This window comes from Panulirus ornatus, chromosome 39 (genome assembly GCF_036320965.1).
Source record: "Panulirus ornatus isolate Po-2019 chromosome 39, ASM3632096v1, whole genome shotgun sequence".
Classification (NCBI taxonomy): domain Eukaryota; kingdom Metazoa; phylum Arthropoda; class Malacostraca; order Decapoda; family Palinuridae; genus Panulirus; species Panulirus ornatus.
In genome coordinates, this window is record NC_092262.1 from 12418434 (window position 1) to 12442749 (window position 24316).

A 24316-nucleotide genomic window follows, 5' to 3' on the forward strand; every position below is an offset into this window, starting at 1 on the left:
TTACATGTCTACATATCACTGATGTCTTCCTAACATTAATTAAGGAACAATAATTTTACGTCTCACGTAAAACAATCTTAGTATTTCATGGGTGGCCTACTAACCCTATTTTCGAAAGTTTATAAATATATATGAATACAACAGTCTACCACCTGATTATCACCGAAAACGTCCATATCTTATGAAATTATTCACGAAAATTACTCATTTTAATCGCATTAAACTTATTCCCCACAGCAACCAGACCATAGAAACAATTCCTTGAAACAACAGCAGTTTCTCTCATGCATTAACCAAACTTCAATCATCAGATGCCATGTGGTGTTTGGGTAACAGGGGACTCGTTCGTTCTGATAATTATATGTTTTTAATAATCAAAGGGTTAAAAATTGTAGGATACATTCCAATCAATCTTCTATGGCAAAATACTCAAAGATATCATATGATCATTATTTAGATGTAAACCCAGCATGCAATTCACTCCCTGACCTGACTTTGCGTGTATGTATATATATATATATATATATTTTTTTTTTTTTTTTTTAATTTTCCATAAGAAGGAACAGAGAATTGGGCCAGGTGAGGGTATTCCCTCAAAGGCCCAGTCCTCTGTTCTTAACGCTACCTCGCTAATGCGGGAAATGGCGAATAGTTTGAAAAAAAAAAATATATATATATATATATATATATATATATATATATATATATATATATATATATATATATATACGAATAAAGTGTATATGAACGCGCACCTTCATAGAACATACAATATATATATATATATATATATATATATATATTTTTTTTTTTTCAAACTATTCGCCATTTCCCGCGTTAGCGAGGTAGCGATATATATATATATATATATATATATATATATATATATATATATATATATATATATATATACTTTTTTGAGTGCCATGCCAGCATATCATGACCCATTTCTTACCTAGAGACAGCAACTGTTGTAATTAACAATTTGTATTAAATGGGGCAAAATTTTACATTCATGGGGTCCCATATATTTAACATTATCATACAACCTCTTAATCTTGTGTGGTATCCACAATGACCACATTCCCTCTCAGTTTATTCTCTTCATCCACCACTATTACTATAAAAGTACTTTAGTCACATAGTTAATGAGTTGGTTTTAATTTCATGTAATGCCCTCCAGTTGTTCTATCCCTATATCTTGCAGAGCTCTATTCACTTTCCACATCGTTGTTTTACAAACTTTAAAGGTTGTGATAAGTTGCCCCTAACCTTTCTCTCTTCCATGGTGGACAAACTTAGTCTAATGCTTTCTACCTATTCTTACAAGTCAGCTATCTAAATTTTGGACCTTCTCTATAACCTCTGTGCTTCTTTACATTAGCTATATCTTCAGTAATTTAATTCCAAATATCCATCACTCTCATATGGAAAAAGAACTTTTTCACATCATTTTCAAAAATTACATTGCATAACTTCATTGTATGTTCTCTGGCTGTTTAATCCCTATATCTCACAGAGTACTGAGCACTGTCAACAAGAAGCTGCGTTAAATACTAAGGTAGTAATCATGTCACCCCTGAACCTTCTCTCTTCTCTAACCTTTCTCTGTAATCCATCTCTTTCAATTCTGGTCCAATCTTTGTTGCAATCAACTGAACCTTCTCTATTAGCTCTGTTTCTTTGCAGTGACCAAACTTGAAAAACAGATTACAAATTTGGCTTCTTGTATAACATGAACTTGCTGAATGTTTCCTTATAAGAGAACATTAATGCAATTCTAACATTTGCTGACAGGTGGCTGGTCTGTTAACTGTTCGCCTAAGGTGAGACTAGCAATAGGCTAGAACCAATGTTGACTCACAAATCCTTCCTGAGTATAGATTCCTGCAGCTTATTTCCAGCTCAGTGATAATTATATCAAGGTCTTCTTTTGCTGTGACCCATCCTCATTACCTCACATTTCACAGTACTTGGGTTGAACGCTTTTCACTTCTCTCGCAATCTTTGCATAATCTGCAAATATTTCCTGGTGGGAATCCATATCTTTGTGCGAGTCATTCACAGAGATCAAAAAGGGTAATGGTCCCAGAAAAGGCTGTTATGATTTACATGTTGAATCATAAGTGACTTAAGAAGGACCAGGACTACTTCATGCATTGTAACTTTTTATTGTTGCACGCCTCTTCTGTGGCAAATTTTACTTGCTTGCAGCTCAGCTGTTTGCTTGCACAGAGAAAGTGATGGTCATAATCATATGAGCTACTGAAGAAAAACTGTGGTTGATGGTGTTAGCTGTCATTTGGGCTGATATTTTGGCCATCAATGGCAATGTCAAAGATCTGGTTTGCCTTGTAGTTTTTGCTGATAGCAGACTATACCAACTTGAACAGTGTCTTGTCAGTGATAGACGAGACATAACTACACCACAAGTCTCTCTCATCTTACCTTACCTTCCTGCCCTAGGAGTCCCTTCTATCATCTATGGAACTCTCATGGTACTTTGAAAGCCATTCACATCCACCAGATTGGAGTACAGGCTGTAGTGAAGTGATATTGTATGTGTTTCTACATAGGGGAGAGTGCAAGGCAAATGAGAAGTATTCAGTGTCTTCGTTGTGGCAGTTGCATCATGGACATGAAAGACCATGAGATATGACGAATCATTGTTTGTAATGTTGTAGAGATAAGTGGTGTTGGGAATATGTAAATTGCATTCTTTTTTCCATAAATGGATGTGTCTTGTGGGGTGGTGTTTAAAAATGAGATGGGAGTGTGGCTGTTTAGTGCTTGTTGGTTTGGGTCAGTGTGTATATATTTTGCCAAGCCCTGCCTCATGGTAGAAATCATTGGTCAGTACTATTTACCTCCCAATACTGCACTCACTGCCCTCTTTCTGAATAAGGTTAACTGAATAAATTTCACACCAAATTTATAGTAAAATACCAAATCTAAAATGAAATTAATCACACATTACAAATATTCATATAAAATATCTTTGGATTTTCTCATTGTATCACATTCATCATGTACTACTTTAGATTACATACATTCTACAGCAATGTAGCACTAAGCCCAATGTTTTCATAAGATGGGTTTAAACCCATGGTTGGGCTCGGCAGGCAAGCATAACTTGCTATGAATATGCTGATCTAGTCTTACCATACCAAACTCACTTTCATGCCTATGAACTAGCCACTCAAATAAGAGCAGGGAATTGTAATGGGGATTAGCTTTCATTGGTAATGAGACAAACTTCAGCAAATATATCTATTTCACAGAAATATTCATGTTGCAGGTTGATTAGAAAGACTGTATCCAGAAAGATGGGTTAAAGAGAATATCAACATTCTTTGTACAACTCACTCTAGTTTGCATATGATACCACTCCTATCATCCACATCCTTCCTCTCTTTTTACAGTACAAATCATCTACGGCTTAGCTTTTTCCCTAATAGTCGCTTGCCAAGTATTGAACTGGATGAATAGCAGTGCAGCTGAAAATCTTGCTTGAAGGTCATACTTATCCAAATCATGAGCCCACTCCACAGCTCCCCAGCGGGATGTCTGTATAAAAGAAAGAGAAAACATAATCATTTATTATTGAAGTGAAAGATGCTTCAATGGGACAAGGCCTGATCATGCAGGAGGGTGTGAGGTATACATAAGACAGAGAGATAAGCGGTCAAGGTAAACCAAAAAAGGTCTGTGAAGCTTGGCTAAAGCACTCTCATTTCAGTGCATGAAACATGACAGCTAAAAATCAGATATGAGCACATGAAGAAATTCTTTCTCTGCTCCCAGAACATCTTTTCTGAGGAAATGAGGTATAAACATGAGAAAAAAACTGTCCCCTTCTCCACCCTATAACACTCCAGGCATGACCAGACCTTGCCTGCATGAGGTTACAGCAAAAGTAAAAAGTAACATTTGGTGAGGCTGTATCACTGGGAGTATAGTCTTGTCAAAGAACATCTCACTCCAAATGAGTTCATCAATTCATCGAAACTGGAAGTAATGCAGCCTTTGAGCTGCAGGAGCTCCTGGAAGAGTGGCCACTTTCAAGGAAAGGCTGATCAGGAGGGTAAAAATGTTGGAAGTAGAGGGAACACGAACAAGGAAGAAACCAAGGAGGAGGTGGAAGGACGGAGTGAAAGATACTTTAAGTGATTAGTGTTTAACACAAAAGTGTGAGGTGCTCATGGGAGAGAGCACCGCGGACAGGTGTGGCACACAGGGGACATTGTGTTGTCATATGAAGCAGTCACTGAGAAGCCACAGAAAGGTCTGTGGGGCTTGGCTTTGGATAGAGAGCAGATGTAAGCAAATGAAGCCACTCTTTGTCTAGTCCTGGCATTACTTCGCTACACAGGAAACAACAAGCGAATATAAATTTTATTCACAAATGCTCACCACTTTTCATGTTTGCACAGACGAAAAAGTGGCATTCTTCAATCACATTATCATCTTTTTCATCTCAAAATGAAAAAATAATAAAAAAAATTACAAATACAATAAAAATAACTAATGAAAAACAATATGTACTGTTTAATCAAATGTCAATTAACCAAAAAACTGCATCAAATCTTATCAAAATCCAAAATATATACACGTGCTCAAACACAGAAGTTTAGGATTAAGTTAGTTTTGCAACATAATACAGCTGACAGACTCCTTGAAAAGGAAAGGGTATGTATGACACAGGAATTACACTACTGTACACAAAAGAATGTAAGGTAAAAAAAAGTTAGAGAACATTCACTGTAATTACTAAGTTCATATTTCAGGATATATATTCATAAGCACTGTAGTCCATAATATAACCTGTCTTGAAACACACTGCCAACAAATGTCCTTATAGCTTTTTCCATTATGCATGTTGTCTGATTTATCGGTGCTATGACATCTATCTGAACAAGCTAAAGTTATAATAGTTGTAAATACAATGAAAATGTAGATCAAGTACACATCAACACAGCTGAAACTTTTACTTTCTCTTCATTTGTGTTTCCTGGTTTTGTTGCACGTTCAAAATATTTATCTCACCTGAAACTTTGTTTCTAATCTGGAGAGAGCAACTGCCTCTTCTGATGAAATCTTACATTCTGCAGCTGCAACGGTCAAGATGACAGATTTCAGCGCTTCTACACCATAAAGAAAGCCTGTTGAAATAGATGAGATGAAGGATGTCAAAGAAAAATGCAATAGGGAAAAGGCAGCTGGTAATGAATATGACAAAGTTTTGTGATGATATGGATAAAATGAAAAGGAAGATACATGAAAAATGACGGCATATGTAGAACTTAGTAAGGATAAAAAGGATACTGGTTGGTAATCTGAAGGTATACATGAAGATATGTAAAGATAGGTAAAAGTGAAGCAGAAAATTCATTTGCCACTATTTTTAATAATGAGAATATAATGGATTCTTAACTTATCAGTAATCATTAACACTATACCTAATTCTGTAAGTTGGATTTCTATTTATCTTTGTAGGTGTAAACTCAGAAATGATAATACTGCACCATTAAGTGATTTCAAATCAGCTAAAAGTTATGTGTATTTGAGTGGAGAAAATATTGTAAGTTGGTCAAATCAAGAAAAAATACAATGATGCACAACAGACTGTCACATGTTCTGATCCCCAGCATAAGGTCAGGAACTGAGACTACAGTACTCCATTACATAACAGACTTAGTCCAATCCCAAATTTACAAGGTAAAATATCCTTATGAAAATATACATTAGATCTCAAACTTAGGCCAGTCAAATCCAAAGGGTCCATTGAAAGCTGATTTCCAATACAATGAAGTCTGTCTGAACTGGGGATTAGTGCATTCCATTTTAGATTTCTGGTTGATCACATTAAATCTTGGCTGACTTGATTAACACACTACAATAAACCTAAAAGGATATTTCCCAGGTTGCTCAAAATCTAAATTTCCAGTAAAAAATTAATGTAATTACCGCTGACTGCCCACATATCATATGAAAGCAGGTAGCGTCTGATGACTTCACGAGCTTGCATGGGAATGTCAGCACCGAATATTCCTTCACATGTTTTTAGATTCGTCTCAAACTTTGTGTTAAACCAAGCCAGGACTGGATCCCAGTCTCTCACCTGCATCTGAATTAAATCATCTGGTCCCTGAAAAATATCACTTTATTGGAGACAATGAAGAATAATAAATTTACATTGGTAATGCTAAAGTTTTGCAATGTTAAATTTCACAAAAATCTGTACATACTGCGATAAAAAACTTTTCCATAATAAAGTAATTCTTCTGTCAACAACAAAACTTTACATACGGTAATGGAAAGATATTGTGTATGAAGCTATTGTCCCTACTTTAAAATAAATCAATGCATTGCTTCTCAAACAATCTACATATTGTGGAAACATTTACACACAAATTCTAAATACCCCACAACTTATACACTGTACCTCCAAGAAGCATATGCAATGATCACAATATATCATTTTGGATTAATGTTAATTTGTAAGATTAGGTACAAAATATATGTTGATTTTCAATCCCATAACACTTACGTCATCTCGATAAAGCAGTGTGTCTGTATCTAAATATTCCAGAATCTTGTTGACAATATCCCATTTATTTAAACGATTTGGATTGTCTATCACAGTATTTGAAAGACCAGTCTGCAACAATAAAAATCATAAGTCAGCTATATCCAAATTCAAACAGTGGAATAAAATATTTCATTCAGCTACAGTGCTTCTAACTAAATGAGAAAAGGAACAAATATACTTTTAGCTTTCTTCCACTTAGATGACAAATATATTCTAAATCCTAAGAATCCTTGCAATGCTCAAGCTATCTAATAAAATATTAGTGAGATGTAAGGTAGGAAAATTGGTGGAGCAATGATTAAGGTTACTTTTGATACAAGTTTTAGTTTTAACTTTACACGTCCAAGTTCCACCTGCATGAGCAGGGTGACATGCAAATTTACCAACCTCACAATGAGGTCCCTATCAAAATCAAATAGTTATCACCCTAAGCAACAAACCAAGTTAAGATGGACCAAACTAATCAAGCCTCATGAAATTATTGTTCAAACAGTTTATGCTAAAAGGGGACTCTAAAAAGTGGATGCATGGTAACTTCCATTCAATAAATTTTGATTAAAAATCAAATCTTGCTGATGGCAAGGAAGCTGTGACTACAGCCCAAATCATGTAGCGAACAACTACCATCCACAACACTGCTTTTACTGACAACTTTACTTTGACAAACATGAATCATAATCTTATCTATCTATTTGCCATCACTGACTTTATTCCCAATTCCACGGGGAAGATCATGTACATCCAACCCAACAAAGCACTAATGAGCATCCTGAACCCATGTATGGAATGATAATCCACCAAAGAACACGATGTTTATTCTTGATAAAAAGCTTACACACCTCAGAAGGCCCTAAGGAGTTACAAAGAAAGGAGTTCGTGAGTAACCGAGAAAGTTCCAATGGATTTATACGTAGTAAGGCAATGGAGAAATTAAGACCTGAAAAATAACCACTCTATTTTTCAAGAGGTAAAATGGTGTTTGGTCCATTGGTAAGAAAAGTATATGAAAAATGAATAAATGAATTAGGAAGAAGTCAAAGATAAAACCACAATACTTCAGGTATAATCAAACGACTCACCAAGTGCATACGACTAGCATGGATTTTATCTTTCATCGATGCCCACTCATGAGCAACAGCTAGAGCTAGGCCATAGTTAGGTACCTGGAAAAACAGAGAAAGACATGTGCAGAAATCATATTACACAGTTCAGTCATTATTTTCAGTGATTCACTTTAGATGCATCCATAAAAATCAGTACTCTTATTAAGAAAAAAGGGTTTCCTACGTATCTGGCTGTCTGTGATTAATGGTAATGTACTTAATCAATTTCATTTTTTCTTCACATTTTCAAGCACCTAAACATGCATGAACAGATGTGTATTTTTTTCAAAATAAACAAAATAAACAGCATCATTTGCTCAGTTGTATTGCAATTTAATCACAACGTAACATGTCACTAACCTGCATTACATTACCTAGTGGGGTTTTTAATTTGCGGTGGTCAAGGTTTACTTCATAACAGTTACCAGTTCCTGCTACAGTTACATTTCTATAGAAACGTCTTCTCACTGCAAAATAAATACACAACATTCATTTACAAAAGGAGCTCCGCATGTGTAAAGTATTTCAAAGCATTTATATGGAATCTACTCCTAAATTTCATACCGTTGAAGCTGTATTAGTCAAGGGTATCTAATATTAATCAAGTCTATATCAAGCTAATGGTTTTGAAAATACCATAAAACTTGTACTTACATTCAGGCAAAAAACGACATGGTGTGACTACTGATGACATTTGTTTTAAAAGTCGAGGACTGACTGCCCATCTCACGCCTGCCATTGTCCCTGTCATGTAATTTTTCAAAAATTGGCACTTTTCTGGTTCATAAAACACTGAAGCACAGCACAGTAAATCATAATGGTATCACACAGCACAGCATATCATAATGATATCAAGATCCAGTATAAGAGTAACTAGAACTTCAATTTACATTATATGATGTCAAGGTTGGATGAAATATTTTGAGCCTGTGGGAGTCTTTCTAGTCCAAATCCATGAGAAGATAAAAGCAAATTCTACAAACATCACAACTCATAAAAAGCATCCTGCCATATATCTCATTTTTACAGTACCCTAATCTTTATTCAACATTCCAGTTTCTATATTTCCAGGTTTTCGAATGATACAACAGCATCACAACAAATTAAGACACACTCCCAAAGATAAAGCAAGAATGAGTTTTCTAAATCCTACAACAAAATATCTGTCTGATGCTCACATCTGGCAATAAGCTGCATCAAATTTGACATGGATTCGATTATCAGTAAAATGCACAAAATCTTACATTAGCTGTTACATGAAACTCTCTGCCTCGTAACTCTGCCACCAAAGAACATGAACTTGACCTCAAATAAAATCACTTAAAACTCCTTGTGATTTAAAAGAACTTGCTGTTTATAAGGAATTGTTATCAAACCCACATGCATACACAAATGAACACATTGCACAAAGACTGGGCGCAGGCACTGGATCTCACGGTTCAAAATGCCAAGTGAAGGCTAACCTAACTTAACCTAATTAACCTCAGAAATGCTTAACCAAAAATATGAAAATGCTCTAGCAGGTGGCCACTTCCATACTGAAGAAAATGGTGTTCTGTGGGCAACAGTTTTAACAAATGAGCAATCTATATTTCCAGCTTTAAATCTTTGAAAAGCTGAAAACTGGCATCACTGAAAATTCCTTTTTTTTTTCTGCCTCTCATTCATATATGAGATGATAAAAATGGGTTCAGACAATGTATGTGTACTGTTGCCACTTCCATTCATGGAAGAATATCCCAATTACATTCTTCAGCCATCTCTAAATAAAAACCATTTGTGTTATTCGGAAAATACATAAATGAGAAATTGAGGGACATTTTAGAAGTGCGATGACTTAAGAAAGTGGATATAAAGCACGCTAACGGACTCCTGATAACACTTAGCAGAAGTGAATGTGAAGGGCAATGACGAGATGTGTCCACAAGTAATAGAGTAACAAATAATAATGACAGTTGGGAGGGTTATGAAAGGTAAAACGTAGAAATCAAAAGATGTGAAGAAAATCTCACCAACCGTATCTTGGGCCCAGATCTACTTTTATATTCAACAATTTAGTTGGAATACATCACTGCCATTATCTTCCTTTGAACACAGTGACCATTAAGCAAATGTAAATATGATAAAATATCAGTAACACACAGGATGTATCAGGATTACATTGATATAATTTTTTCTTAATTTATATCTATAGCAACTTTTAACTTCAAAATTATCGAAAATTACAATTGTTGAGCACAAAATTAATCAATGGCAGGGCACCACTGATGATGGTGAAGGCGCTAAGTTGAAACTTAATATACAGCACCATTACCCTGTGAGGAAGTTATACGAAGTTGTCATAACTTATAATTAAAAAAGTGTCACATATTTAACAATATATTAAACCCACATATTGCCCGAGATCCTTTACCCTCCTCAGTAACAACATCCATTTTCTGTAAAATAAGAATAATAAGTGTAACTAGAATCTTATTGCATGAATCCGTAAGTTATCACAAGTCTGGGTCAGGCTGGTAGTGCGAGGTCTAGGTCAGGCTGGTAGTGTGAGGTCTGGGTCAGGCTGGTAGTGTGAGGTCTGGGTCGGGCTGGTAGTGTGAGGTCTGGGTCAGGCTGGTAGTGTGAGGTCTGGGTCAGGCTGGTAGTGTGAGGTCTGGGTCGGGCTGGTAGTGTGAGGTCTGGGTCGGGCTGGTAGTGTGAGGTCTGCTACCTTAGTAACCTCCTTGTCTACCGCCATCTTGATCTTTATCATCAACTGCCGCTTAAAACACATGGGACAACCTCTAATGACAGAGATATCCAATTAGTAATCTGGATTAATTTAAATATTTCAAATGGGGTTAATAATGTCTTAGAGTTGTGGTTATTATTTTTCATAATTTGTTGGGAATGACGATCGCTATGGGGTTCACCTTAGTCCAATGGGTTTCATTGATAATCTTTTATTGAATAATTAACTCTTATCTCAGGGGAAATGAGGTAATAAGAGCGTCATCTGCAGCATTCTCCATTATCCTATGATAACTTTAGTGTCATTACCGGTGGTAGAGGGAGGGGCTCAGATCATACACAACGTTGTATTCATGGCCGTGACAGATGACAATGATGCTTGGAGATATCACCAGATATTATGACAACCATCCCTCCCCCCCCCACACACACACAGAAGATAAGACTGATAGCAAAAATATAAATATACCAACGTTAAAATGGCGAGGCAGCTGGAGACTGAGTGGTAGTGATGCCGTGAAGGTAAGACGAAGTGTTCCTATCTTGTCCCTTGTATAGCAAGACACTGAATATCCTTAGCTCGTCACAGGTCCTACATGAACAGTTCTTAATATACTCAGGTTATATTCCCTCCTCCTCCAGCCTTGGGTCACCTTTAAGGTCAGGTGAGAGAGTGAAGACTGACGAGAGGGAGCCACCAACACATTGGCGGGACGTCAGGCTGTATACAGCAGTTGGCGCGGGGTTAAAGCCATTGGTGTTAATTGTATTTTAGCAAAATTAACATTAGTTTAAGTCATTACGTATGTCTTTATAGGTTCTAATTATTTAAATAAGTTTTAACTATTATTCTAGATCGATTAAACTCTTAATATTCATACTTGTGACCCGGGCCCTGTAAAATGTTGGGGCACGGCGGTCGCTGACCCAGGGTCTGAGCAATAGTGGCTGAGCTCATTTTCTTTTCCATTAATGTAGTATATCATCATCGGACATGGATATTAATGAGATCCCTTTACTGAGATGGTAATATTGACCCCATAATTCCTAATTGGTCATTATTAATGTTCTACTAATGGCCGGTGTGTTAACATGCAGTTGAGATAACGGAATGTCATTCATAATTCCATCATGTGTCCAGTTTATGGCCACAGATAATCTCACATTGCATGTCATGATGAGTGAAATTATTGGATAATATTTGATGCTATGTGCACAGGGGATTAGCTTCTATATTCTAAGCAGTAATAGAATATTTTTTAAATGCCTTTCTGTAACCTAATAATTCCTACTTTTATTTATATATAAGAATATTTCATATGGGTTATTATGGAAGAATGTGTGTACTGACAACTCAGGTGTTTGCAACATTATTTGTTTTATTTTTTTTCATAAAGCCAATTATTCTATTTAAATGTTGCCAAGTGCACTTACGTGTAATAATTACATCAGGGGACATGCAAGAGATATATAAGTCGTAAGAATTATATATATATATATATGAGAGAGCTTGGGAAGTGAGTCAGTTGTTGTTCGCTGATGATACAGCGCTGGTGGCTGATTCATGTGAGAAACTGCAGAAGCTGGTGACTGAGTTTGGTAAAGTGTGTGAAAGAAGAAAGTTAAGAGTAAATGTGAATAAGAGCAAGGTTATTAGGTACAGTAGGGTTGAGGGTCAAGTCAATTGGGAGGTAAGTTTGAATGGAGAAAAACTGGAGGAAGTGAAGTGTTTTAGTTATCTGGGAGTGGATCTGGCAGCGGATGGAACCATGGAAGCGGAAGCGGATCATAGGGTGGGGGAGGGGGCGAAAATTCTGGGAGCCTTGAAGAATTTGTGGAAGTCGAGAACATTATCTCGGAAAGCAAAAATGGCTATGTTTGAAGGAATAGTGGTTCCAACAATGTTGTATGGTTGCGAGGCGTGGGCTATGGATAGAGTTGTGCGCAGGAGGATGGATGTGCTGGAAATGAGATGTTTGAGGACAATGTGTGGTGTGAGGTGGTTTGATCGAGTAAGTAACGTAAGGGTAAGAGAGATGTGTGGAAATAAAATGAGCGTGGTTGAGAGAGCAGAAGAGGGTGTTTTGAAATGGTTTGGGCACATGGAGAGAATGAGTGAGGAAAGATTGACCAAGAGGATATATGTGTCGGAGGTGGAGGGAACGAGGAGAAGTGGGAGACCAAATTGGAGGTGGAAAGATGGAGTGAAGAAGATTTTGCGTGATCGGGGTCTGAACATGCAGGAGGGTGAAAGGAGGGCAAGGAATAGAGTGAATTGGATCGATGTGGTATACCGGGGTTGACGTGCTGTCAGTGGATTGAATCAGGGCATGTGAAGCGTCTGGGGTAAACCATGGAAAGCTGTGTAGGTATGTATATTTGCGTGTGTGGACGTATGTATATACATGTGTATGGGGGTGGGTTGGGCTATTTCTTTCGTCTGTTTCCTTGCGCTACCTCGCAAACGCGGGAGACAGCGACAAAGCAAAAAAAAAAAAAAAAAAATATATATATATATATATATATATATATATATATAGAGAGAGAGAGAGAGAGAGAGAGAGAGAGAGATGAAGGGTCAATAATAACATCAATTCATTAGAAATTTTTATTTGCTGGTCAACAAGTAATATTTGTGATGTAGAAAGAGTATCATCATAATCTCGGCAATATAAATGCAACACATGAATTCTGGTAAAGTTTTACGAAGACATTTTTTTTTCTCGTATTTTCGTCATAAGACAAAAAAAAAAACTTACCATAAATAGATGTTGAACTCTGACTCAAGAGAACAGAAAATGGGATTGGGGGGTGTCACTGAGTTAACATAGTTGGTGCTATCCAGGTTAACAATCCACAAACTCACCCTAAAACTATTCTATCATAAAGCTCATTTTCTCTTATCAACTAGACTAGAGCTGACACAGCGCTAGACATGACATTGTAATCCCGCAAGTTTTCTCTCTCCAATGAATGTTCTCGGATGGTCTAGAAAACGGGGTGTGGGGGAAAAGAAAACGTTACTTGGGAGGATCAATATCAACAACCTCGCTAAGATTAATTGTAATCAGTTGTAACCACACAGTCAGGGGTAGGGGGTGGTCAGTAGTTTCATCTGAGACAGGAGCTAATGACCTTGTTAAATCGTTAACGACCCAATTCGTAAGTAAAGGTATTTTATGACGTAGTTTGGATCATTAACTGCTTATTTGATATGTTGCCAGATGTCCTAATGGCAGTAATAATGATTAACTACTGAACTAGCCAATGAGGTCATTAGGCTATGGCTAGTTTGCCTAAGTGGAACCGAACCATCATGAAACCCCTTAACTAGTAAGGGGGAAGTGGTTTCACGTTTTCTATCGTCTTTATTATTAGTATTTACCGTTAATAGAGGCAGACGACTTGGCAGTAACCAACCTACGTAATTCACTAAGAATCTAGAAACAATGATTGCAATAATCATATCATTGACTCTAATGAATCATACAAATTTTCCCCACACCTGCCCCATCATACATACATGGGTAAGCTCATGACGTCACATACATGGGTAAGTTCATGACGTCACAAAGTCGAAAAGCAAAATGTTTTGATAGGTGGGTCAGAGAGGGGGCGGCCATCTTGGATTTCAAAATGGCCGCCGGTATATTATCGTTCTATCTCATAACTGAAATTATCTTTTCATTATCAGTTCGTTTCGTGCGTAGTAAATATCATCAATGTATAACTAGTCAACATAATAATGACATAATTCATTATACTTCATGAATAATAATGACATATGGTGTAGTAGTATGAATAATCATAATGATATATGGTAATGTATTATTTTCACTGCCTTCATCGACCTGTGTCTCAGATTAAAATGGAGTTGATATTAACGACGGGGTTAAAGTGTACATGGATGAACAGCTGGGTTGACTGTTGGCCGGAAACAGGACTCGAACCCATCCGCTCGAGGATGGGTTAAGCACTGTCTCCTGCCCATCTCCCTCTGCCTCTAACTGCTTGTTTGAGGTTGTTTACAAGCAACGTGGACCACCAAACAAGCAGTTTTGACTGTAAACTATATGAATTGGCCGTTGGCTAATTTGAGTACATTTAAACATCATAAAAACCTCTTCATTTCCACTGTTTCCATCACTGTCAAATTTATATGAGCAATCACTTGATGAAAATTTATACTGAATTCAAGTTGACATGAAATGATGTACTTGGGTCACATGAATTATATGCAGGCAGGAAGTTACGGGAAGAACACTTAACATTTGTTCTTCATCAAGACATAACATTGCTATGATAAAGCAGTTAACAAGGTGTTTATTAACATCTGATATGCAAATTAGCCTCCCTCTACCTCAGTAAGCGCCCAATTTAAACACATTTTTTCATCATTTGATCGTAACGACCTCTGACAACTGGCTAACACGGGATCACTGGTGCAGAACTGGCCTCCAATACGGAGGAACAATTGGGTGTAACGAGGCGACCAGCAATTGGAGTTCATAATGAGTGAAGATGTATTAAAACTGGTGTATTCGTAATATCATCAACCTTTCCCAGAATGTATAGTTTGACCTACATGAACGAACTAACAACAACAAAGTCATGTATGTTTTAGGTAGACATTTGGAATGTGATATTATGGCCTTCCGAGGCTGCGCTGCAATCAGCAGCAGGGAAACGATGGACTCCTCCGATGCTAGATAGCCTCGCGGAAGGAGGCTTGCCAAGCAGCCACATATGGGCGGGGTCCGAGCACCACCTTACCAGGATGATGGCGGGTCACCTATGACCTGCGGGGTCACCTGAAACTGACACTATCTTAACCACTGTGATAACAGGTCAGGTAACTACCAGCTGTATGCAACACTACAACGCTAACAATACAGAGGCCAAGCTTGGCCCTAACGCTCAAAACCAAGATGGCCGCCACGCGGAGCAATACACACCATAGCCAAGATGGCCGCCACGCGGAGCAATACACACCATAATTGAAAACTCAAAATTTGGCTTTTCAGTTGAGGCGGTGTTAAGAGGTCAATCGGGCTGGCATGGCAATTCCCTAGATGTGATAATCCACAGAATGACATTACTGCTGCTGCTGGGAGGGTCATAAATACGTGACAAGTACATTATGAAGGTACAAATGAGGAGGACTGGAAATGGATATTCCATCAAGATACAATTACACTGGAATAATGACGAAATCCAGAGGGAAATGTTTGCTTCAATATTCATCAAGCGATCCATGAATATTTGGTTCAATATACATCAAGCGATCCATGAATATTTGGTTCAATATTCATCAAGCGATCCATGAATATTTGGTTCAATATTCATCAAGCGATCCATGAATATTTGCTTCAATCTTCATCAAGCGATCCATGAATATTTGGTTCAATCTTCATCAAGCGATCCATGAATATTTGGTTCAATATTCATCAAGCGATCCATGAATATTTGCTTCAATCTTCATCAAGCGATCCATGAATATTTGCTTCAATCTTCATCAAGCGATCCATGAATATTTGGTTCAATCTTCATCAAGCGATCCATGAATATTTGGTTCAATCTTCATCAAGCGATCCATGAATATTTGGTTCAATATTCATCAAGCGATCCATGAATATTTGCTTCAATCTTCATCAAGCGATCCATGAATATTTGGTTCAATCTTCATCAAGCGATCCATGAATATTTGGTTCAATATTCATCAAGCGATCCATGAATATTTGCTTCAATCTTCATCAAGCGATCCATGAATATTTGCTTCAATCTTCATCAAGCGATCCATGAATATTTGGTTCAATCTTCATCATGCGATCCATGAATATTTGGTTCAATATTCATCAAGCGATCCATGAATATTTGGTTCAATCTTCATCATGCGATCCATGAATATTTGGTTCAATATTCATCAAGCGATCCATGAATATTTGGTTCAATATTCATCAAGCGATCCATGAATATTTGGTTCAATATTCATCAAGCGATCCATGAATATTTGGTTCAATCTTCATCATGCGATCCATGAATATTTGGTTCAATATTCATCATGCGATCCATGAATATTTGGTTCAATCTTCATCAAGCGATCCATGAATATTTGGTTCAATCTTCATCATGCGATCCATGAATATTTGGTTCAATATTCATCAAGCGATCCATGAATATTTGGTTCAATCTTCATCATGCGATCCATGAATATTTGGTTCAATATTCATCAAGCGATCCATGAATATTTGGTTCAATCTTCATCATGCGATCCATGAATATTTGGTTCAATATTCATCATGCGATCCATGAATATTGTACAACACAGCAAACTACAAGGTCAAGTGAACATGTGAAAATATTCTCAGTATTGGGTTTTGGAACATCCTTCCTGACTACATGATGGTAACTGGTTACTATTATCGTCCGTCCTGACTACATGATGGTAACTGGTTACTATTATCGTCCGTCCTGACTACATGATGGTAACTGATTACTATTATCGTCCGTCCTGACCACATGATGGTAACTGGTTACTATTATCGTCCGTCCTGACCACATGATGGTAACTGGTTACTATTATCGTCCGTCCTGACCACATGATGGTAACTGGTTACTATTATCGTCCGTCCTGACCACATGATGGTAACTGATTACTATTATCGTCCGTCCTGACTACATGATGGTAACTGATTACTATTATCGTCCGTCCTGACCACATGATGGTAACTGATTACTATTATCGTCCGTCCTGACCACATGATGGTAACTGATTACTATTATCGTCCGTCCTGACCACATGATGGTAACTGATTACTATTATCGTCCGTCCTGACCACATGATGGTAACTGGTTACTATTTCTTATCTGCTTCATCATTCCTGGCAGATAAGAGAGATCATTACTGGGCGTCTCCACTCCCCTCCCAGCCATCCACCTCATTTCTAGACCATATTTATCTAATTAGTGACGCGCGCTCATGTATCATGTGACGCACGGTCATGTGCCATGTAACGCGCGGTCATGTATCATGTGGCGCACGGTCATGTATCACGTGACGCGTGGTCATGTATCATGTGACGCGCGGTCATGTATCATGTGACGAGCGGTCATGTATCACGTGACGCGCGGTCATGTATCATGTGACGCGCGCTCATGTGCCATGTGACGCGCGGTCATGTATCATGTGACGCACGGTCATGTATCATGTGACGCGCGGCCATGTACCATGTGACGCGCGGTCATGTATCATATGACGCACGGTCATGTATCATGTGAAGCGCGGTCATGTATCATGCGACGCGCGGTCATGTATCATGTGACGCACGGTCATGTATCATGTGACGCGCGGTCATATACCATGTGACGCGCGGTCATGTATCATGTGACGAGCGGTCATGTATCATAAGACGCGCGGTCATGTACCATGTGACGCGCGGTCATGTGCCATGTGACGCAGGGTCATGTGCCACGAGACGCGCGGTCATGTATCATGTGACGCGCGCTCATGTATCATGTGACGCACGGTCATGTATCATGTGACGCGCGGCCATGTACCATGTGACGCGCGGTCATGTATCATGTGACGCGCGATCATGTGCCATGTGACGCGCGGTCATGTATCATGTGACGCGCGGTCATGTATCATGTGACGCGCGCTCATGTACCATGTGACGCGCGCTCATGTATCATGTGACGCGCGGCCATGTATTAATCGGGTTGTGCTAAATATATTAGTTATATATCGATTTATACAGGCATTATGGAGCATAAATATACATAAAAAACCCACTCATAATATACAAAATCTCTGGTTCTTGGTTAAAGGAAAAAATAATAATAATAATTGTAATAATAATTAATGAAGGTTGTGGACGGGGGAAAGGGGGAAGGTGGTCCGTCTTCGTGAAATTCTTGGCACGTTTATTACGTCATCTACTCGTTAACCTGATGCTCATTTGTCTCCTGATAACCATAACACAGTTATCGTAGCCACGATAACTGTGGTCCGCGCGATATATTATTCTTATCTCTGATAAGAAAATGAAACCTTATCTTCCATGGTCTTAGATAAGGTTGACCCCCCTGCGAACAATGGTACGATCGTTGGGCCAGGCAGAGACCATCGTTTGGTTGTGATGGTCCGTCCACGATCGTTGATCCGGGCTGAGACCAACAGGTTATGATCGTCCGTCTACGATCGTTGAGCCGGGCAAAGACCATTAGGTTGTGATGGTCCGTCCACTTAAGCAGGGCAGAGACCATTAGGTTGTGAGGTCCGTCTACGATCGTTGAGCCGGGCAAAGACCATTAGGTTGTGATGGTCCGTTCACTTAAGCAGGGCAGAGACCATTAGGTTGTGAGGTCCGTCTACGATCGTTGAGCCGGGCAAAGACCATTAGGTTGTGATGGTCCGTTCACTTAAGCAGGGCAGAGACCATTAGGTTGTGAGGTCCGTCTACGATCGTTGAGCCAGGCAAAGACCATTAGGTTGTGATGGTCCGTTCACTTAAGCAGGGCAGAGACCATTAGGTTGTGAGGTCCGTCTACGATCGTTGAGCCAGGCAAAGACCATTCGGTTGTGGTGGTCCGTCCACTTAAGCAGGGCAGAGACCATTAGGTTGTGAGGTCCGTCTACGATCGTTGAGCCAGGCAAAGACCATTAGGTTGTGATGGTCCGTCCACTTAAGCAGGGCAGAGACCATTAGGTTGTGAGGTCCGTCTACGATCGTTGAGCCGGGCAGAGACCATTAGGTTGTGATGGTCCGTCGTGCCCCCGGGGTGACACACAGACACACACACAGACACACAACACTTGTATAACAATACATGTATGAGATATTTTCCAAATACAAAAATATCAATCAAAATGGGAAATCAATATTACACATTTTCTCTATAAACATCATGCAATACTGAGCTAATACTCTGTGAATATTCCACAACTTAACATTTCAACAATGTTATTAACATTATTATGAAGACAATCATGGAACACTTCGTAACATGCTGGCACATTTCTATCACAAAATAAATTATAGAAAAAAAAATCACATCAACCAAATCATAAACACAACATGGGCTACAGGAGTTGGCGGAGGTCACCACTGCCACTATTACCGGGTTAATAATGCTCGACGGTCACTACGCATGACCATCTTCTTCATGACATGCCTGGCAGATCTGAGGGGTCATTACTCACAACTTGTGTCCACGATCAATATGACACCATCCAGGATCAATATGACATTATCAAGATCATTACTCACAACCCAATGATCAATATAACACTACCAAGGGTCATTACTCACAACCCAGTGATCAATATGACACCACCGAGGATCAATATGACATTATCATGGGCTCATTACTCACAAACCAGTGATCAATATGACATTATCAAGGGTCATTACTCACACACCAATGATCAATATGACACCAACGAGGATCAATACTGCACTACTTCATTCTACCGTGATGAGTCAGGTGTATTGACCCGTCTGGTGACCATGACCCATTTCATGCAGTGGCAGGCAAGTCAGGTGTTTCCACTGTGGTGTATTAGGTCAATATATCATCTTAGGAAAGGGTCGTAAGGTGGGGGGGTTGGCCTGACTCCACATGGAACAGCCCGTCACTTGGGGTACTAGGCTCGCTAGGCTGCGTTAAGTCTAGTAACCAATCCCGAGACAGACTACTAGGCTAGTAACCAATCCCGAGACAGACTACTAGGCTAGTAACCAATCCCGAGACAGACTACTAGGCTAGTAACCAATCCCGAGACAGACTACTAGGCTAGTAACCAATCCCGAGACAGACTACTAGGCTAGTAACCAATCCCGAGACAGACTACTAGGCTAGTAACCAATCCCGAGACAGACTACTAGGCTAGTAACCAATCCCGAGACAGACTACTAGGCTAGTAACCAATCCCAAGACAGACTACTAGGCTAGTAACCAATCGCGAGACAGACTACTAGGCTAGTAACCAATCGCGAGACAGACTACTAGGCTAGTAACCAATCGCGAGACAGACTACTAGGCTAGTAACCAATCGCGAGACAGACTACTAGGCTAGTAACCAATCGCGAGACAGACTACTAGGCTAGTAACCAATCCCGAGACAGGTTACTAGACTGCGTTAAGACCTGGCTCTTCACATGACTGCTCCCCCACCCTTCCCTTCCCTGACACAAGTCGTACCTGAGACATGATCTATTATGACAATGGTCCAGAAAATAACGAATTTATGGATTTATTTATCGTATATGTGGAGTAAAATCCTCTTGGTTAGGTCCACCAAGCGTAACTGTAATAACGCCAATTATCTATTAATATTTAATGTAAAACTGTGAACTGGATGAATGTCAAGTTTTCGGGAGCCAATAATAAAGATTGAGTAATGAGTTACTGAATGATTTCTCCAGATAAAGTTATGAAAGACATCAATACTTGTTGTTATGAAGCGCATACACACACACACACACACACACACACGGCCTCCTGCCACAAGACACGAGTCAGTACACTTCGACCTGGCTCCAGCGAGGCACTAGATGCTGCAGGGACGACCTGGCTCCAGCGAGGCACTAGATGCTGCAGGGACGACCTGGCTCCAGCGAGGCACTAGATGCTGCAGGGACGACCTGGCTCCAGCGAGGCACTAGATGCTGCAGGGACGACCTGGCTCCAGCGAGGCACTAGATGCTGTAGGGACGACCTGGCTCCAGCGAGGCACTAGATACTGCAGGGACGACCTGGCTCCAGTGAGGCACTAGATGCTGCAGGGACGACCTGGCTCCAGCGAGGCACTAGATGCTGCAGGGACGACCTGGCTCCAGCGAGGCACTAGATGCTGCAGGGACGACCTGGCTCCAGTGAGGCACTAGATGCTGCAGGGACGACCTGGCTCCAGCGAGGGACGTGCTATACACCCCCCCTACCCCATGGAGGACGTGCTATACCCCCAACCCCCCCTTTCTGAGGACGTGTCGTATCTCCTGGAGGAGGCGCCGTTGCCCTCAGGTAGGATGGGGCGCCACAGCAACATTACCCATATATCATAACCCAGTTATAAGACGTTCCCTGAGTACAACAACATGGTAGAGACGGAGTCAACAAGGGGTTGTGATGACACATCTGTACTGTTGTAGATGTCAGGGCGGTGTTGCCAAACGTCCAGAGATGGGCAGGGGAGAGGGTGTTGTAGTGACCCTGTCTTGGTTCACTGCTGTCTAGTGTGGCTCTCTTTGTCACTGTTGTTGCTCGCATGGCACAGTTTCACTGCTCTAACTACCGTGAGGGGGGGGTGTCCTCAGGGCGGTGTTGCCAAACGTCCAGAGATGGGCGGAAGGGCTTGTTGTGACCATGTCTTCACTGCTGTGTAGTGCGGCACTGTGTCACTGCTGTTGCTCGTATGGCACTGTTCCACTGCTGTAGGTCCTGTGGGGTGAAGGGCTGTCCTAAGGGCGGCGTTGCCAAACTTCCAGAGATGGGCGGGCGTTGTAATGACCATGTCTTCACTGCTTTTTAGTGTGGCTCTCTGTCACTGCTGCTGCTCGTATGGCACTGTTTCACTGCTGTAAGGACGACTTTCTCATATTTCCGCGCGCTAGGGGACGTAACCCCCTCTGTTGTTTGGCCTTTGTGGCTTAAATATTGACCAAACTGAGATATATTGACACAAATGTGGCGCGTTTTCACGTTTTCTTCGCCTCCTGCCATATATGGTTCCCCTTCGACCCATTGAAGAAAACGGGTGGAGGGGAGGGGGGGTTGTGTTGTGGAGGAGGAGGTTTAGGGGAGAGGGGGGGGGGTCTTCCACCACATCACTAACTCCTGACGGAGACGGCGAAGACGCCCCTGGGGTCAACACGACGCTGGTGGGGTCATGCTATGCACTCCTGACGGCGAAGACGCCCCTGGGGTCAACACAACGCTGGTGGGGACGCCCCTGGGGGTCAACACAACGCTGGTGGGGACGCCCCTGGGGGTCAACACAACGCTGGTGGGGACGCCCCTGGGAGTCAACACAACGCTGGTGGGGACGCCCCTGGGGGTCAACACATCGCTGGTGGGGACGCCCCTGGGGGTCCATCACTCACAACACCAGCAACACAAGACTTGATTTTTGAGGTTGGGAGGAGCGGAGGGCTGCGCCCCTTGCTTATATGGACGCTGCAGGTCAAGGTGGTCTTCCTAGTAGAGCCGGGGTCGGCCACACGATGATCCCAGGGACGTGGTCGTGCCATGGGGCACGGCGCGACACACGCCACTGTGGCACAATCTTCACCACAGTTTACCACAAGGCCGCTCAACCACACGCCCTCATCATGGGCTACAGCCCTTCCGTCCATGGGACATAAGGGCGAGGTTTGGGAGGGGGTCAAGAACGACCCGTGTAGTTCCGAGGCTGTCCCTACGTAGGTCGGATGGTCGTTAAAGCTACAGGCAAACGATGATATGAACAAGGGCGTGACCTTGTTGGAAGCACCACACATGAGGGGTGGGGGGGGGGTAGGATAAGAGGGGGGGGGGGAAGGTTCGTCCCCTCCAAAGTCGATGACGTCGTGTGTTCTGAGGTAACAGAGGGATTTCCACCCATTCTTGCACAGTTATGCGACTCAAACGATAGATATAGATAGATAGATTGATGCCCCCTGGCTAGCCATGATTAGGGGGGGTAGGGGAGAGGAAAGGGGGGGGGGTAATAGACTGGGCCACCAGAGGGAGGGATGGAGGGATGAACACAGCAGGAGGCACGGCGGCAGCGACACACGTGGTCCTCCCTCAGAAGCTGTTGTAGTTGTACTTTGTGCATCACAACCTATGAAGGCTGGGGGGGGGGAGGGGGGGGTTGTTACAACCATGGGGTGGGGCGCCCCACCACCCACGGGTCCTCCACTCTCTATCAATGCCCATGTGGGTCGTGGTGGGTGGTGGTGACACGCGCGCCGAGGGGCGTGGCCGGGGGATGTGGGCGTGTCAGCGATGGTCGGGCGTGGGCGGGCCACGAGCCAGGTGGTGTGGGAAGGGCGGGTGGTGGCGGGGCGCCTCACCGAACCCGTCGAGGGTGATGCCTCCCTCCTGTAGCTGCCCCGGCAGGTAATCCTTCCAGCTGCGGAAGAGGTAGCGAGTGAACTTGCGCAGCTGGCGGAACTTGCAGTAGGTGGCGCCCTCCGCTGACTCCACCTGCTGTGTCTGGATGAGGAGGCCCCTCTCCCTCAGCGTCTGCTCCAGCTTCTCCCGCACCGAGGACTTCTTGGAGCGCCTCTTGCGCTTGGGGGAGTCCTCGAGGGCGGGGGCGAGCATGGCGGGGGGCTGGAGCCCTCTCTCCAGGGTGGAGACGGGCGAGGTGGTCGTGCTCCCCATCCCGGGCAAGCTACACGTGTCCTCCGTGTCGCTCTCCAGCCGGATCTTCTTCACGTCCTTCTCGCACTTGGTTATGTTGTCCAGCAGCTTCCCGCTCAGCCGCAGCTGCGCCCGGGCGTCGCCGCGGGCCACGCCCCCGCCGCTGGAGTAGCGCAGGGTCCCGCCGGCGTCCACGCTCACCATCTTCTTCTCCTCCAGGATGGGGTTGGGGCCGCCCGTGAACTTGAACTTGCAGATGCTGACCTCGGTGCTGGGGTCAGCTGGGGGGATGAAGAGCGCCGAGCGCTTCCTGCGCGCCCCAGTGCCCCCCTTGCCCCCAGGCCGCACCCCTCGCTCCTTCAGGACGGCCTCCTGGGGCGAGAGTCTCTCCCTGGCCGCCTCGTCCAGCCTCTGCTGCAGCGACTCCTTCAGGAGGGCGTGGACGTGGCGGTGGTGGTGGGAAGGGGGCAGGGGCGAGGCGGCCGGCACTGGGGAGGGCGAGTGGGGCGACTGGGGAGAGGCCATGAAGTGTGGGGAGCCC

The 24316-nt window shown here is 42.0% G+C and overlaps 2 protein-coding genes across 4 annotated transcripts in view; both read right to left on the reverse strand.

Moving 5' to 3' along the window:
• Positions 1–3256: 3256 nt before the first annotated feature.
• On the reverse strand, positions 3257–11155 carry l(2)k14505 (ATP synthase mitochondrial F1 complex assembly factor 2 homolog l(2)k14505). 3 transcript variants are annotated; one of them, XM_071685113.1, is made up of 8 exons: positions 10899–11155; positions 8350–8439; positions 8056–8162; positions 7672–7755; positions 6551–6661; positions 5968–6148; positions 5047–5162; positions 3257–3567 (listed from the first exon to the last, which is right to left on the reverse strand). In XM_071685113.1, the coding sequence occupies exons 2-8, from the start codon at positions 8432–8434 to the stop codon at positions 3433–3435; spliced, it is 819 nt and encodes a 272-aa protein (XP_071541214.1). In that variant the 5' UTR covers positions 8435–8439; positions 10899–11155; the 3' UTR covers positions 3257–3432. The 3 variants fall into 3 exon arrangements, with proteins under 3 accessions (XP_071541214.1, XP_071541215.1, XP_071541213.1); XM_071685114.1 differs by lacking the exon at positions 10899–11155 and having other exon boundaries at positions 5047–5111; positions 8350–8458; XM_071685112.1 differs by lacking the exon at positions 10899–11155 and having other exon boundaries at positions 8350–8458.
• A 1864-nt stretch (positions 11156–13019) lies between these two features.
• The window catches only part of LOC139761153 (uncharacterized), an 85026-nt gene continuing 73729 nt past the window's right edge, over positions 13020–24316 (reverse strand). The window contains 1 exon segment of the mRNA XM_071685115.1: positions 13020–24314. Coding sequence (XP_071541216.1) covers positions 23410–24314 — 905 coding nt within the window. The 3' untranslated portion in view covers positions 13020–23409.